We start from the raw sequence: 16945 nt of genomic DNA, 5'->3' as shown, positions 1-16945 counted from the left end.
CTTACTACTACATCGGCGACCTTGTCGCAGCACCTTGACGGCATCCTCTTCGGTGAGATGACACCCGTCATGCAAGATATGGTCAAAACAGCACGAGCCTTGTCGATTAGGTATATCTGGATAGATGCACTTTGCATTATTCAAGATGACATAATGGATTGGACACTTGAGGCTGAGCGCATGGGGTCCGTTTATGCGAATGCTTATGTTACCATCTGCGCTATTTCAACTTCCTCTTGTCTGGACAGCTTCCTTGATCGACCTGCCGCACCAGTCGTTGTCGCCTTCCAGTCCTCGTTACAGCCTGGTATACGCGGTCATCTCAACCTGCGCCCTGAGCGCCCTATGCGACGCCCACCAGGAGGAGATTCCGCCGTCACCCAGCGTGAAAAAGACCTGTATTGTGGCGCATGGTCTCTTCGCGCTTGGACGCTACAAGAAAAAGAGATGTCACAGAGACTACTTTACTTTGGGGCCCGACGAGTTCATTTCTTATGCCCAGCACGAAGTATCACTGAGATGGAGCCTGTTCAATTGGATAATGTATCACTCTTCTCCCATGAATTGCGGCGCCATAAGCAAGGGAAGCCCGATATAAACATCCTCAGAGAATGGCACAGACTAATAAGCTCATATGTTGATCGCCGGAGCACCAAGTCTGAAGATCGCTTTTCGGCAATAGCAGGCCTGGCAAAGCTCATGGCTGAAGCAACTCAATGGGGCTATGTTGCAGGGCTGTGGTCGGTGCTACCTGAAGAGCTATTTTGGTACGCCTTCCAATGGGATGATGTTACTAAACAGCAACTTTTCGCACGATCGATATCTGAAACACCTGATACATATATCGGCCCTTCATGGAGCTGGACGCATTGTTGCTACATTCATTTCAGAGATTTCAATTCAACAAGGTCGAAAGACTCACTACTTCGCTACATTGAGACCGTGGACTTTCGCTCAGAATTTCGCCACCTGGAAGCCACATGTACATCTGGAGGTAACAATGCCGGTCCTTATGGGCGACTTCAAGAAAGCAAACTTCGGATCGGTGGCAAGATCATCAAGCCGGACCAAACTTGGAGGCCGCGGGACCGTAACACTTTAACTCTGACGTATGGCTCCTACGTGGCCGACTGCGATGTGGACTGGAGATGGCATCATAAAGATATAGAGCTGGATGACCCAGAGGTCTCCCTCTTGTTACTTGGAAGTGATTACGGACGGATAAACTCTTACATGGGGGCAATAGACTGGGATGGCAGGGAAGAATCGTCGCGCACATTACAGTTCAACGAAGCCGGCGAGATGACCCAAGAGAGCGTTCGAGCCTGCGAACTACCAAGCAACCGCAACGCACATGGGATGCTCATACATCCTATTGACGGCGGCACCAGATACATTCGAGCCGGCCTATTTCGGACTACGCAAGTCGGCGCATTACTCCCATTCATGGAACGCCCATTTGAAGACGTGGAGATCGTTTGAATGTGACCGAGAAAGTCTAGCATGGTCTAGACGGCAAAGACATTCACCTCGCATATGACCGTTCGAGATGTTTCAAAAACCTCTCAGCTTCTGTCGGAACTGTCCCGATTCGAAAACAAGCCAGCGGGAATCTTAGCGACCAACATGTTTGCAACGTTATCGATGATGAGCAACAATGGCGGAAAGATAGAAAATGCAGAAATTGACAAAAACATGACATGAGCTTTGAGTTCAGCGTTCCCATTGTATACAGTTTCCCTAGTAATCCAAATGTCTTTCTTTCAAGAGCATCGGACTAGAGTTTAGGTGCCCAAGCTGTCACATGGAACGACCCTAAATCTTAGCTTGAACTAATATCAAAAGATAATGGGCTCTTTGCGCCAACCTGTCTCATAAAAAAATTTAGGTGCCCGTTTTTACTTGACGTTGAGTTCCAATTTATTATCTTCATCTGAATGCAAATCACATCGCAGGGAAGAAGCCAAGGGATGTGACGGAATAATAAGAGGTACTGACTCTAAAGGTATATATTCATATAATGCGCTCGCAACAAGAAATGCAGTGCTACAAAATAGGCATAAAGCCATGGCCTACTCTTATCGTTCTACATCGGCCTATCTTCCTATTTCCTCCACCACCCTCTCTACCTCCCATCCCATACCCCCGTCTACCGTTTCCTCCTCCCCCAAACCTTCAAAAACTCCACCTTCTCCTCCACCCCCAATCCAACCCTCTTGACCCTGCCCAACCTCGCCAAATCCTCCGCAACCCTCTCAAGGACCTGTTGTTCCTTCTCACTCACAACACCATCGTCGCCACTGACCTGACCACCAACATCCACATCCATGCCATCACCCGCCTCACCATGCTTGCCACTGAACCCGTTCCTAAAGTCCGGTTGATCGAAGATGTTCGCGTCGTAACCCGATGCCTTGACAGAGTTCTGTTTCGAATTCGATGTAGAGCGAGACGGCGAGTCCTGGTTGGCACTGTTGTATACGCGCGAAGCAATGCGGACGCGCATTTGGTGTGACGGCTTACTGAGGAGGCCCCAGAACCAGGAGGGGTAGCCGCCCGGGACGGGGGTTGTGACGTCTTGGGGTGTGTAGCGGAGGTTGACAGGGTAGATCTTGGTCTTGCCGTCTGCGCTCAGCAAACTGGGGCATAGTGGGAGGATGCCCCTGCCGTTTGTTGTGGTTGTTTCGGGGAATACGCAAATTATCCTGCTGGGGTTCTCGTCGGTGAGTTGTTGGAGGGAGACGAGCTTTGAGGCGTCTGGTGGAGAGAGGACGGGCGGAGAGAACGCGTGTACTATCGCGCGGAAGAGGGTTATACGTTCGACTTTTCGGTGGTGGGGGTATGAGCGCGTGAAGATGGGCTGGAAGATGCCGGCGAGGTAGAGCGGGTCGAGCGGTGACGTGAAGGAGGACGCGATGATTGTGCCGGCTTTGGGGAGGTTGTCTTTCGCAGAATGTAGCTGTCTGTGTGATGTGTTAGCAATGGTTCGTCGCATTGAGCCTCCAGATTCCAATCGTTGTGAATAATTTGACATACCCTCTCTTGACACCGTCAACCTGCAAGTCCACCCACCACACGCCAGGGATGCCCAGCATCAGCCACAGCACCCCATACTTCAATCTCCTACCCACGGAAATCCATTCGAGAATGCAGAAGTATAATAGTGAGAAGGCGACGAAGAAGGGTGCGCGCACGCAGAAGAGGAAGAAGTATAGCGGCTGCCAGATAATGCCGACCGGTGGGGGAGGGACAGGAAGGAATGGCGCTATAGCCGTACCTGCAGATGCACTGTTAGCTATGGACTTGCTTTTGTGTTGCGAACGACAGGTAGTGGGTACATGTCGCTGGCGGGAAACGGCGACGTGTAGTAATGGGGTTTGAGAACCGGTGGCACTCTGGCGCAATCGCGGAGGGATTACTCAAACGTACCTTTGTCGCGGAATTGACTGTATCTCTCCATGACGAGTGATGTCTAGCAAAGGAAGATGCAGATGTGGGCGTATTGTCACCGAGCCATGTAAGGCGAGGCCGATTTGCGGTAAACGCGAGCGAAATGTGCCTTGGCAGAATTGGGCACTTTCACACAGCGAGGCTATTGTAACGAAGCAAAGAATTGAGGGGCAGCGGTGCAGGTAACGGCTGGATAAGCTTCTTACAATGGAAGGGTCCAACGTGGCAAAGACGTAATGCGGGCTGAGTCTGGGGCACTTTTGGTCACGCGAGTCATGTATTTTCGACATGTGAATGCCAAGACCATCGTTCTGTTGGTTAGTGAACGTCATGGGTGCATGTGACAGTGCAGACAGGAGGAAGTCTTTATAGTACGACACTTCTAGAGCATCTAGTAAGATTCTAGATTGTGGCCTGGCTGTTGGAGTAGTATTGACTATCTAGAAACTACCTGCCTAGCATTCGACGGTGCCTACAGGCGCCGTTCGCTCCTGCCAAACTGTGAAAACACACCTGTGGACGTACATGAGGGAAGAGCAAACCAAGTCAAACGAGCACCACCAATACACGCTCCAGTCGTGGGATGAATAGACGATGCATGTCCCAGCCAGCAATGCAAACCAACAACAAAGCATACTGTACAAAGGAAATGGTATTGATAGTACTGCAACGCAACCCCGAAGGGCTCACGCGCCGCATATGTAGAAAGGGGGTATGTGCCAATATTACTGCTTATTTTCGCGGCTCCACAAGCCAAATCGACTCCATTCTGCGCCGTGATCCTCCTGTTTTGTTGCGTAAAAGAGGAATGTGACTCGTTGCAGCGCGGGCGCTGGTGGGGGTGGGTATCGAAGCACATTGCGCCGAAGCCATGCTCGCGGCACTGAAAGTCAAACATGCAGTCTGAACCTGCAAGACGCTCTTGAACCGCTAGTCTCGCATCTGCCCCCTCCAGACCGCCTCTCGATGCAGATTACAACTGATTACAAAGTACAAGTTGGAAGCCGCAAGAGCAGTGCTCCTACAGCTTCACCTCGAAGAAAAGTGATTATGTCGGCGCGGTGAAAAAGGGCATGCGCAAGTGTTCACTCATCACTGTCGTCTCAATTCATGCTTATAAAGCAACATCAAGCACCAGACTGACATCGCTGACCTGCTGGCCGGCAAGATCCTCAAGTACAGGTATCAGGTCGAGGAGCTCGTTGTCGTGTGCGTCAGAGAACCAGCTACTGATGGGGACGGCGTGTTGCGGGTGGAAGATGTACGACGTGGGCGAGTTATCGATGATGATGGTATCTTTGAGGTCGCGGCCGATCTGTGAAAGATCCTGTGATAGGTTAGCATTGAGCAAGCGGAGACAACATTGGCAATCATACCTTGACGTAGTTGCCCTGGTGGTTGTAGCAACTTTCGCGGAACAGCCGGTGGTGAACAACGCCGTGGATGTCAAGTTGGTCGAGAAGGGGGTCACCGTACTAGTCTCGTCAGTATGAAGTATGTGTTTGTGAGTCCATCGTGTGCTTACCTTTGAGACGGACGCGGTGAACACGACAACCTCGTAGAGCTCGCCAACCCTCTTCATAAACTGGTCGACGCCTGGTCGCTTGATGACATACACGTTGTGGTATTGGCCTTCAATCTCGACAGGGATGGTGAAGTCGGCTTGGTGCAGAATCTGGCTACGTTAGCAAATCGAAGCAAATACAGCGGCAGGGGAACGTACCTTAAAGCTGCTGTGGACTAAAGTCTCATCCAGGTCGAGTACCAGACACTTCTTTCCTTGAAACCTGGGTGCGATGGGTCCCAAAAGGTACTTCTGTTGCTCTGCCGCCTCTGCAACGTCTGCGGTCTGGTGCTGAACAGCGACCTGTCTCTCTGCCAGCGGGGGTGGTGGAGGAAGATCGACCTTGGGGTGCTCAGCCTCGGCCTCTGCGCTTGTCTCCTCTCCCTCTTGATGAACATCATTAGTCGATAGCGGCACATCTTTCATCTCAATGTCGTTGTCGATCTGCTTCTGCTCCTCGGTCTGATCCTGTATTATGCGCTCTTGCTCTGCTGACGGCCGAGGAAGTACCGGAGTAGCGGTGGGCGTAGGGTTTGTGATGCTTATCTGGGGGTGACCAGTCTGCAGGGTGCCGGGCTGGGGCGGGGAAACTGTGTCTGTTGGCTGCTTCTGGGATGGGCTTCTTGTCACGACCTGGGGTTGGTCTCCGACTGACGCCTGCTCGGTTGTGCCATCACCATGGCTGGGCTTGTCGGCGAGACCTGAACCTAATGTGTCGTTTCCTGTCTTCTCATCAAGTGGGTCTTTCGAGTCAGTGTTGCTCGATTCGGCAACAGTGGGTTCCTGTTTCTTGATGGGTGTTGACTGGGAAGTGCGTCCAGCGGGCACCTTCTGGGCCTGCTTGACATTCTCCAAAGGTGTAGCATCGTCGGTTGTGCGGGACTCCTTGGGTGCAAAGCAGGGCAGACAAGACAACAGGCCACCAGACTTCTTGGTCTTGCTCCGTGTTGATGCTGGACGGTTGGCCGTGGCAGGCATTGGGGGCACTTGCTCGTTCTTCTCGGAGGGGGCAGCGCGCGGGTGGGAGCGCTTGCTGCTCGCCGTGCTGCCTGCGCGTCGTTTGCCCATGAAGCTTCGTTTGGAATGCTTGGAGCCTCGCCCAATGCTCTCAGCGTCTGCTGCGGTTGCGCCGCTGAGGCCGGTGTTGGGAGTCTCGTTGGACTGCGAACCGGATCGCGGGACGTTCAAGAGGGAACGCTTCTGGGTCGAGTCACCTTCAGCAGCTGCAGTCGACGGGCCTTGCGACGAGGATTGGCCTGGAGCGAAGGAGTTGGTGGCAATGGCGCTTTGCATGGCAGCTGCAGCGTGTTAGTAATCAAGTATTCGAGGACGTCAATGTGGTGGTAAGCGACAAACATACCGGTGCCGTTGGCGTGCTCCGACGGCCCTACTGCCTTCTCGCTAGACATGCGGGTTGCATCAGCAGAGAGCTGCGTGGGCTCGGTGCTCATGGCTGCGCGTCGAGTATGTCAGACAGGCAGCGCGCAGGTGTCGAGGGCGTAGTGATAGGCTCGAGGCGGGACTGAGGGCGCCCTGGGTCGTCGCGTGGTGGAACTCGCTCGTGGGTGGGAGCGGTGGCTGGCAGACTGGCTGGCAATGGCGTGACCCGGTCGCGATTGCTCAGATTGATGCGCGAGATGGAAGGAGCGGTCGCCGGTTCTCGCAGCTGGGGCAGTCGCTATCGTCGAGGGAGTCCGAGGGAAGGAGCGAGGGCGACGGGGAGCGAAGCTTGGATGCGCTGCTTGGGATGAGGCTGGTTCGCTAACGCGGACGGAAATGAGACGCCGTCTTTCACCGTCATCAGCGCCAAAGCTCCACAACAACTGCCAGTTCACTGCAGCGGCACGGTTTTCTCACTCTGTCTTGACGCGACTGCGCCTGTGTTTGCGATGCGGCTCTGCTGCTGCTCGATGAATACAATGCGCTCACGGCGACAGTCGTCTGGATAGCAGTATCGGGGCTGTGCAAGACGGCACACTTGGGCGTGACAGGGGCCCTCTTTATGGGGGACCCCCAATAACCACACCTCGCCCCTAGCTCCAATCGCCCTAGCAGCAACATGGCCAGGCCCATATACAATACCTACACTCCACGCTGCACATCTCCAAGGGCAGGACTATTCATCATTCATCTATCCAATCACGCCCGCGACCCCATCGCGGACGCGGCGTGTCACACAGGGAAATGACAGCCAAGCATCTTGCCCCAGGGCACATTAGCCATAGTCCGCAGCCAACACCTCCATTCTCGATTGCCTCTAGGCCCGAGAGAAATACGCTTTCGGGCCCTGCATAATCTCGTCTTCGCGAACCTTCAAGAGCGACCCATTCCCAGACCAGGCGACCGTTCGTGCGGCCGCATTTGCAGTTGACTCACGGTTAGGCGCCATCTTGCCATGGTACGGGGAAGCGACGTCGCGCCAACCTATCACAACTCACATCAGCCGTAAGACCCGATGCGCTTCTGCCGCCAGATGCTGGTCCAATATTGGTGCACCGGCATTATCCTTCCAGCGACGCGCAGCACTTACCAGCCGACTCTCAACACACTCGTCATGTTCCTCGTCGTCGCAGACACTGCAGCGCTGGAGTCGTTGTTCTTGCTGTCACATGTCAGAGCCTGTCGTGTTCCACAGTGGCAAGCGCTGTGCAGGACGGCCCGTCGCCGTGCCGATCTTGCAGTTTCATGCGATGGGCATCCATGTCCGCAAAGGTCACGAGGTCATGAGGCCGACGTCAATGGTTTGCGTCTGCACGCTATCCGCCTCCCCCGCTGTGGTGGTGTGCTATATGCCTCGACGCAAGAGGCTCCCCGCAATGCGCGCCCACGCCGAACGACGCGGGTGAGGCGATCTACGCTCACAAGATCCGGAGAATACGAGCGGAGGATCAACCGACCGTTGAACGCTAATCTGTCTCTCGTACTTGAGACACGCCCCAGTCGCACAGCCAAGTGGCCAGAGTACACGTTCTCGTCACTGTACGACAGTTCTCGAAGTGCGTCCTAAACAGCGGCGTTGTTCCTGATCTCTCACATAGCGCACAAGGTCGGCATACGCGTGACCGGTCAGTATGCTCCCGCAAAAATGTCAAGCCTCCTCCCTATTGAGAAGGTCGACTTCGATTTCTTACAATCCTCCATTGTCATTTTCTCTGCTTCAGCTGCCTGAGGTAGTAGTAGACGTTGTCTATGTCATTTGCGGCACGTTCTGTACCCTGGCTCGCCGTCTGGACTGGTGGTGATGTCGCTCGCTATGGCAGAAGCTTCTGTCGCGTCATTCCTCTGGCTGTGCAGGACCTGCAGTATAACTCGGTCGTTGTTCGGTGTGGGATAGAACCGGATAAAGATGCATGCGACTTCGGTGGTGTGCATAGACTTCAGCACAGCTTCCTAGGAGCCCTATGTTGGTATCGGTATCCGATGATATATGCGTCTGGACATTGTTTCGCATGGTCGAACTCACGACTGTGAGTATGCTTTGGGCAGCTTCACATAGCGGGACGCATCGACTCCATATAGCTTCCGCAGCAGACCAACTCAGTCTAGCGGTTTCCAGAAGAAGCTCTAGCGACGGCAGCCAGCAACGCTATGCTTTCGCGCACCAATCACGACTATTTTGTTTTCTGTTTTAGCTATTTGGGAAGACGATTGTCTCCATCTCAACCCAAAAGAGCTTCGGAATTTTGGGGATCGGAGCCAAAACATCTGCCCATTGGTGTTTCGGAAGGAAAAGTGGGCATGGCGGCTGTTTCTGCATAGCGCACGTTGCTGATCTTGTGTTGCTTGTTCGGCTCAGCATCTCTAGTCCCAACTGCATAATCGTTACAAGATCTGGCATAAGCAATAGAGCATCTTGGCAAAGACAATGGGCGAGAGATCAGAGACCTCCTTTGATTGACTTTTGACAGGAATAGCTACACATACATTCGGTTCAATGCTCTCTCGAACAGATGGAAAGACTGGTCCGAAGTATTGAAGACATTATAGCCGATCAACACGTTGTAACGTCTCTCTTTGGAATACGCACAGTCTCGCTATCCGTATATAGCTTTGATCGGATCGGACATTGAGCCTCAAGCTTTCGGCGATCACGACGGCGAGGCGAAAAACGTGGAGTGTGGGTCGGAGCTCCGCATCTCACGTATGCGGCGCGGTAGTATAGTCTACGGGTCTTCTCGAGCGCAAAAGCAAGCACTACTGACGCCTCGAAGTCGGTACTCGCCCAACAGCCACACCGAAACAGCCGCCTTGCTTATGTCGACCAAAGTCAACTACGACTTGTGTCGTGAACTCACCCTGACAGTGACACGTCCGTGAGAATGTACTCCTAACGATGACACCCGGCGGGGAGGCTAGATGGCAGGCCAGTTTCGACGTATATGCAGGGAAAAAGCAGAGCATGAGTGATGCGAGGCAAGGTGTTTAAGATACATACGACAGCCATGCATTACTGAGATGGTTGATGCTGTGTGAGCTGAGCTGCCCAACTTCCACTCCTTTCCGTGATTGATTCACGTCGCCAGTTTCTTTCGACTATGGCGCTGGCTACTAATCTTCAACCGCTGGCTTATGCCGTGGCCTACGTTACCTTCTTTCTGGGCACCACCTCGACCTTTCTGAGGTTTTACAGTCGTTACGTCGATGAGAGTCTGAGGAAATGGAGACGGGATGACTACTTCGCTGTGGTGGTTTTCATCTTCAGTGTCGCTCAGCAGGGTGTCTTGCACATGTTCCTCTACTGGGGATGCGGGCTGTAAGTACCGAATAGTTACCTTATGTGGAGAAGACAGGACTAACCGTTTTGCGCAGACATATGGACGCTCTTAATACCTTCCAACAACTGGAAATTGTCAAGGTATGCACCAAAGCAAGAGACATACTAGCGAGGACATCTTTACTGACCAAACACCTCAGTGGCTCTTTGTCGAGGAGATAGTCTACTACTCCGTACATTGGGTTATGAAATCCGCCTTTCTCTTCTTTTACCTCCGGCTTGCGCGGGAGAGTGCCGAGTTTAGCTATGCTGTCTACGCTGGCCTTGGTCTTAACACAATCGTGTGGGGATGCAACATGTATGTCCTCATGTTTCCTCACTCTCAATACCATGGAACTGACATCTGAGACTAGGCTTCTAGCTTGCATCCAATGCATGCCCTTTGATGAGATCCTACACCCTGGCACCCATCCCGATGCCTACTGCATGAACAAACTCATCGTCCTCCTGGTGCCATGTCTTTTGGTAAGCATAAACCATAGTACATCACCCCGCAGACCACCCCACTAACCTTAATCCCCAACAGAACATCGGCCTAGACATGTACATCCTCCTTCTCCCCATCGCCATGCTCTGGAACTGCCAAATCAGCTTCCGCAAAAAGATCGCCGTCCTCAGCGTCCTCACCTTCGGCAGCATCTCCGTCATCATCGCCACCTTCCGCCTCATTCCACTCCTCGAATTGGGATCTCAATCTGACGAACCCATTGACACATCCTGGGTTCTCGGCAAAATGATCATCATCGCCGCCCTCGAAACGCAATTCGCCATTGTCGCCGTCAACCTCCCTTCTCTCAAGAAACTCTGCACCAACTTCACCGGAGAAGAGAGTCTCGTCGAGGAACCGCAGAACTTGAGGTGGAAAGCGAAGAAATTGACGAGCCAATGCAGCGACGACTCTGACGACGACGAATTCTACGTCTCGGGTGGAAACGGACGCGGATACCATTGGCGCAAGAGCAAGGCTAGCTCGCATACCAGTTTCCGGACAAGCATCGCACCCAGTTTCGCTACGGATGAGGAATCGCTTCAGGCTAGTGTTGCTGTTGCGCTTCCGGTGCTGTGGGTCAAGTCGAATGTTCAGACGGTGAGGGTGGGTAGGGGGCATGTGAGCAGAGGGCATGTGGTTAGGAGTCTGGTTAGATGTAGTATGGAGAGGGTTGAGGATTGCTTCCCCAGAGGACACTTTTTGAGGACGTATGGCAGGCCGGAGTCGAGGCGGCCAGAGAGTAGATTGCCGACGTGTATGGAAATATGATGTTTGTTTCGATTGGATTGGAATGATGCTATTTAAATGACGGCATTGGCGTGTGTTATCTTCGCAGTATCATATATGGGATCTTGATGTTCAGTATACCAGGTATCGGTACCACCCCGAGAGAATATAAGGCTTCTGCTACTATCTCTACTTCTCTCACCTGCTCCCATCCTCACACTTCCATCACTACACATACACCAAATTCCCTCAATCTCTCATCCAAACTACATCCAGAACTCGTGGCCCAGTGGTAAGACGCTCGCATCCTATCTGGGGTTCAGCACAGCAAGGTGCACCTTGACTGAGGCGGGGCAGGAGGTAACTCCTGGTTCGTCGTTTGCTAGGTGGATGAGAGACACATCGGGCTTTAGCTAGATGTCGTCGAGGTTGGGGTTGGACCATCACGCCGGTAACGGCCTGATGGGAGGTTTTGCGAGAGACGTCTGTTCGAATCAGACCGAGTTCATATTTTTTTGCTAATGATGAGGAGTTGGGGATATGGTGGGATGGTAGGCAAGAGGGGGGTGGTGGGGCCGTGTGGGTGTAGGTGAGGTTGGCATGACCTCGGGATGTTGTAAAAGGATGAGAAGGAACGATTGGACGCGGCGCTAGGATGAGGGATGCTTATATGCACCTTAGCTTTATTAAGTTCATTCTAGTCCTCCTAGTCTTTTGTGCCGCTAGTTCCCTAATCGTCTTCTCGCGCAACTTCTTGATACCTATCTCAACCACCCTCCTACTTCCTAACAGACTGCTTCTTAGGTGAAACACACCTTGACCCCACTGGATCAAGATGACTAACCGCACCCCTTCTACCATGACTGCAGGCGGAACTGGGAGCTTGCTGAGGACTTAGATTCGCCACATGCTGACCTGAGCTATCGCTAGAAGCTTCTCGAGAAAAGCCGAAATCGAAAGGATCCGGTAACTCCTGCGCATCATCGTCGTATGTATTGTGACTTTCGGGAAGCAAAGGCTGCGGCCCCGAGCGAGGAGGTTCGAGAGGCGAGACTGGTGACCACGGGTCGATTTGTTGTGGCGATGTTGGCCAATCAAAGTTGCTGGCTGATGGCAGTGGTGGGAGTTGTATGGGCTCGTTGTCAGATGAGGGCGTCATCAAGTCTCTTGCGAGAACGAGCGCCTCAAAGAACCAAAGAGCACTGCAAGATGTCAGCGCAGCTCTGTATGCGTGGAAAGTTGTACTTACCACTCGATTGTCCCCATGACAAGTTTCGTTACCCATAGTTTGAATAGATACTCTTTGTCGGCTTGTCGGTACCAACCCAGAAAGCACAGGAGAAGAAGGTCGACTAACCAGAGTACGCCCATTAAGACGTGAATCGCAAGATCGACTTTTATGCTGTATGTACTCGGATACACGAATCGGAATGTGATGGAGCCGATGCAGACTGTCATTGTGAAGGTAGCCTCGTGGCAGGGTTAGCTGTGTATGTGGAATTGAATATCGAGACATACCAAGCCCATCGAGAAGAACAGGACGTTTTCTGGAAGGGACGGGTACAGCCACGCGCTGAGACAGAGAACAGCGATGGCAAACGGGATCCGCACTGCGTGCAGAACAACTGACTCTGTCCATCCCGACGGAGGTCCCAGCTGGAAGTAAGCTAGTATGTTGCTCATGCTGGCCGAAGCGAGGAGAACAGTTGGTGATGAAGTTTGAAGGAGACGCCTGTTAACGAGAATGCGATAATACTGCTGTGAAAGATAGAGATGATAACGGTGAGTATAGCATTTTTGTACCAAACACTGTCACGGCTACCAGACAAGACTCACATTTGTCTCAGACACTTCGAATATATGCCCCTAAGCCTCGCCGATCTAATTTCCCATCTTGCCGTCAAAGACAGCTGCGTTGAGACACCAGAGACACGGAGCTTCCACAACCCGATCTACATGAACTCGAAACGTTGCATAACTCTTGATCATTTTAGTCGAAAGCCAGCTTGTGCATATATTTCTACTTGACGCATCTCTCCAGACCAGATCCCATAGCCTAGAATGTTGGCCATCGGGCTAGGTTGCGCGCCTGCCGTACGTGATAATCTATCTCTAAATAGCGTTCCATACGATTAATCCGGCCCTGAAGGTCAACAGCAAGAGCCAGAAGATGTTGCAAGCCCAAGAAGACTGCGATAAGGCCAACGTATAGGATGAGGACAGACACGAAGAAGCAGAAGAATATGACTGCTGCCAGGAAAGCGATGAGCATTTCCGCATCGACCTTGACTAAATCGCGCAGCATTGGTAGTCGGTTTGTAGGAACTGAGGGCTCTCCGTTGGGTCCTGTCGTAAGTCTCGATCGGAGATTAAGCGGGGGAATGAAGTGTAGCGAGAAATCTGTGTCAATAACCCCCAGAGTCATATATGTTCAGTCCTTTGTTTGCTGCAAAACAAGCGCGCGCAAGTGCAGTCAACACCTGTTGCATGTGGAATGTCACAGAATAGCCTTCAATGGCGTAACAACTGTGATTGCGATCTCCTTTGAGACGCGTCGCGAATGCCGTAGCTGCCAAGCTGTGACGACTCGCTGCTCGGAAGAACTGGTGGGATTCGCAATCTAGAATCACTTGAATGTGATGGCATGGCAGTAGAATGAGGAGTAAAGAGTATACTATCGTTTCACTCAACTTCCCTAGATGTGCCCGACTCGTTGCGCCACGCGCTAGTGGCGTGTCTAGCTGACGCACAGACTCCCCCACCTCCTTTCCCAGACTGGTGTCTTCGGATCTGTTCTTCCCATCACCAAAAGGACGCGCCGCGCACTAGTGACGAGGCTTCGACAACGAATCTTATCCAAACAACCGTCTGGTCAACGTCAAAGTCAAAGTGCAAGTCGTGCCGCGGCGGACGCGCCGCCCCACGCTTCCCGTCCTTGGCTTGACCAATGGCATCGCAGAACGTCCTCCCTAAGGTGACAAGTTCAACCACAAGCAAGCATGTGGATATAGACGCGTCCCAATGGTTTCATCGTCCTGGGTATTCACAGAGAACTACGGAATGAGCGGTAGGTAGCGTGGCTGCTTAGTCCTCCGCATTAGGAAGTCCAGACTTGGATCCCGTGTGATGAAGCAAACGATGGCGTCCGCGGTACACTACGAGCTATGAGAATGAATCGGTTGTGTTGTTCCTATATGTAGGCGGAGATACGCCTGATTATGATTGCCGTGAGACAGTTCTGCGGTTCTCCTCCCAAGTCACTCTTTTCCAACAGCCACTCATTTTCAACATGCTTACTTTCTCTTCTTTCTTTGCTGCTGTGCTGTTAGGCGCCATCGGCAGCAATGCTGCGCCACTCATCCAGGAGCGAGGTATGTTGGTAGTGCGACATCTCTGTCGTTGCGTAACTGACGGGTGACAGGTATCGCGCCAAATCTTCTGGGCAACTTCAAGTTGATGGAGCAGTATGCGTCGGCAGCATATTGCTCCAACAACTATGACTCCACCGGAGATCAGATTGAGTGCTCCACTGGCAACTGCCCGCTCGTTCAAGATGCAGACTCTACCACCGTCATCGAGTACAGCCGGTGAGTCTAATCCCAGCCCCCGCAGACGTCAAGTTTCAGCGGGTGTTGAACGGCCATGAACGATCCGGAAGCTAACAGCATACAGAGAGAATGCGATGACCGATGTGACGGGCTTTGTCGCAGTCGATCATACGAATAAACTCGTAGTTGTCTCCTTCCGCGGCACTCACACCATCGAAGACTGGCGTACGAACCTTGACTTCGGCACCACTACAACAGATATCTGCCCAGGCTGCACTGCCCACCGCGGCTTTTGGCAGTCCTGGCTTGATGCGCGCGATAGTGTCTTACCCGCCGTGCAACAAGCAACAACCGCCTTCTCTAGCTACAGGATCACCGTAACAGGCCACAGTCTGGGAGGCGCCGTCGCTACACTCGCCGCCGCCAGTATGCGTACTGCTGGCTACAATGTCGCGTTGTACAATTTCGGATCACCCAGGATAGGAGGAAGTAAGATTAGCTCCTACATCAGCAACCAGCGTGGTGGCAACTTCCGCGTCACGCACTGGAACGATCCCGTTCCTAAGATGCCGTTGTTGACCATGGGATATGTCCACATCAGTCCTGAGTACTACATCAACAAGCCGAGTAGACAGCCGGTATCGGCTGGCGACATCCAGACCTTCGCTGGTGCTGCCAATCTTTTCCAGGGAAACCAGGCCTGGTTGATCATGGATGTCGAAGCCCATCGGTGGTACTTCGACATGGTGTACACCTGCGGAGCGAAGAAGTCGAAGCGTGGAGCTTTGGAGATGAGGGGCGTCGAGGGAAATATGGAGGTGGTGACTACGTTCTGATACCCCGGATAATTACAGGTGTCTTCTTCAACGTCCGGTATAATGTATATTATGTTTAATGTTCAATTCCTGTCCACCCACCCCTTCCCACAAAGCCTTCAAGTCCTTCATCGCTTTCTACTTCTCGTGCCAACCGTCCCGTGATGATGCTTCGCTCATGGTCTCGACCGCGTACGAAGAACGGGTTGAAACCTCCGCTCCATGTTCCCCTTCCCTCGCCTGAGGCATCTAGACGAAACCCGCTATTCTGCCGATCGAGTTGGAGAAACCACCGCCGTTGATGTACCGATCCAATATCGTTCGTAGAGCCGGGATATGCATTCGTGGCGCGTGTCTGGTCATCCTCTTCTGTGTCGGTGTCGAGATCTTGATCCGCTGCTTTCTCATGTACCAATGTGTCCGCGATAGCAGCTTCGTCATCCGAGGTCGCGGGGGTTCGTGGAGCAGAGCTACGCTGAGATCTTCTCCGCCTTCCGTTTCGTCTCGCTGTCGGCTTTTTGATTATTTCATTCGATGGGAGGCGTAATATAACCGTGTAATTGTGTGGCAATCGTGTACCATGTAGACGTAGGCGTATGTAACGAGACTTGAAAGCTGCTACCAGCTTTGAGCTCTCCTGGCACTCTCCGCCTGCAACCTCGCTTCTCTCATTTGCCGCTTCGTCGTCTTCTGTTCCGTCATCATCCGTAGTCTGTGGACTTGGTATGCCGTTCTTTCTCTTCCTCCTGGGCAAGATACTATAAGTTCCGGTATCCCATATGATCAGGCTTCCAGTCTTTCTGCTGGCACTCTCGATCAAGTGGTTCCAGTAGTTGTGTACTCTGGTCTCGATCGCCATTCTGCCTATGCTCCGCGAGTTGGGGTCGCCAGGAAGTCCTTTTGGAAGGGCGAAGGACATCGAGCTCGTTTCTGAGAATTGAAGACGGAGGTCATAGTGTACACCCGCAATCGGGTGGTTGTGTTGATGAACGACAAAGTGGTGACCATAAGGGTTGGCGTTGGACTGGTAGAGGGTGGCAAAATCATCGATTGATAGTCTTGGTACGTCAAGTGCTGTGTTTCTAGAGCTTTTCACCAGGTGATTTCTGAAGTAAGTAAGGTGGTCGTCAATCTTGACCTTGCCGGCTTCTACTGCTGCTAGCGCGGGTAAAGCCTTTGCGACAGTTGGCGTTGCATCTGAATGCACATTTGGTTTTGAATTTGGGCTCCTGATATCTGCCTCAGACGTTCTTCGTCGCTTTGAAGGCCGCGGTGGCGATATGTCGCGTGCGAGACTTGCCGGTAAGCCCATTGCGAGTCTGGCGCAGTTGACAGCTCGCTGTCACCTATAATCAGGCTTAGGAAAAGCACGAGTCCCACACGTTCATTCTTCGCCCGGTCGTACTCCTCAACATTGTAGGCGATGAGGTTGGCGTTCGTTTTGTGACTGCGATGCGCGTTGTAATCGCAAAACGCCGCGACGAAGCGATGACGTCACTTACCCGCGACATCCAACTCTAGACACCACGAGCATTCGAAGTGATGTTAATAATCGTACGCGCAATCGAAGAGGCAGAC

At 52.6% G+C, this 16945-nt stretch overlaps 4 protein-coding genes across 4 annotated transcripts; 2 read left to right on the top strand and 2 right to left on the bottom strand.

Moving 5' to 3' along the window:
• Positions 1 to 2149: 2149 nt before the first annotated feature.
• J4E79_000553 (uncharacterized protein) lies at positions 2150 to 3460 on the bottom strand (the record flags this gene model as incomplete). The annotated part of the gene is made up of 3 exons (XM_049349469.1): positions 2150 to 2963; positions 3037 to 3277; positions 3430 to 3460. 3 exons carry the CDS (start codon positions 3458 to 3460, stop codon positions 2150 to 2152), a joined length of 1086 nt encoding a protein of 361 aa, XP_049216256.1.
• Positions 3461 to 4564: 1104 nt separating this feature from the next.
• J4E79_000552 (uncharacterized protein) lies at positions 4565 to 6465 on the bottom strand (the record flags this gene model as incomplete). The annotated part of the gene is made up of 5 exons (XM_049349468.1): positions 4565 to 4777; positions 4827 to 4925; positions 4976 to 5125; positions 5174 to 6312; positions 6375 to 6465. The coding sequence occupies 5 exons, from the start codon at positions 6463 to 6465 to the stop codon at positions 4565 to 4567; spliced, it is 1692 nt and encodes a 563-aa protein (XP_049216255.1).
• A 3084-nt stretch (positions 6466 to 9549) lies between these two features.
• J4E79_000551 (uncharacterized protein) lies at positions 9550 to 11046 on the top strand (the record flags this gene model as incomplete). The annotated part of the gene is made up of 4 exons (XM_049349467.1): positions 9550 to 9767; positions 9824 to 9869; positions 9929 to 10069; positions 10315 to 11046. The coding sequence occupies 4 exons, from the start codon at positions 9550 to 9552 to the stop codon at positions 11044 to 11046; spliced, it is 1137 nt and encodes a 378-aa protein (XP_049216254.1).
• A 3247-nt stretch (positions 11047 to 14293) lies between these two features.
• Positions 14294 to 15388, top strand: J4E79_000550 (uncharacterized protein; the record flags this gene model as incomplete). Its single annotated transcript, XM_049349466.1, has 3 exons — positions 14294 to 14375; positions 14426 to 14591; positions 14677 to 15388. 3 exons carry the CDS (start codon positions 14294 to 14296, stop codon positions 15386 to 15388), a joined length of 960 nt encoding a protein of 319 aa, XP_049216253.1.
• Between the last annotated feature and the right edge of the window lie 1557 nt (positions 15389 to 16945).

This window comes from Alternaria viburni (genome assembly GCF_023758015.1).
Source record: "Alternaria viburni strain BMP 2772 chromosome Unknown scaffold_1, whole genome shotgun sequence".
Taxonomy (NCBI): Eukaryota; Fungi; Ascomycota; class Dothideomycetes; order Pleosporales; family Pleosporaceae; genus Alternaria; species Alternaria viburni.
Note: the sequence above shows the minus strand (reverse complement) of the source record. Positions and strands in the feature narration are given on the sequence as shown.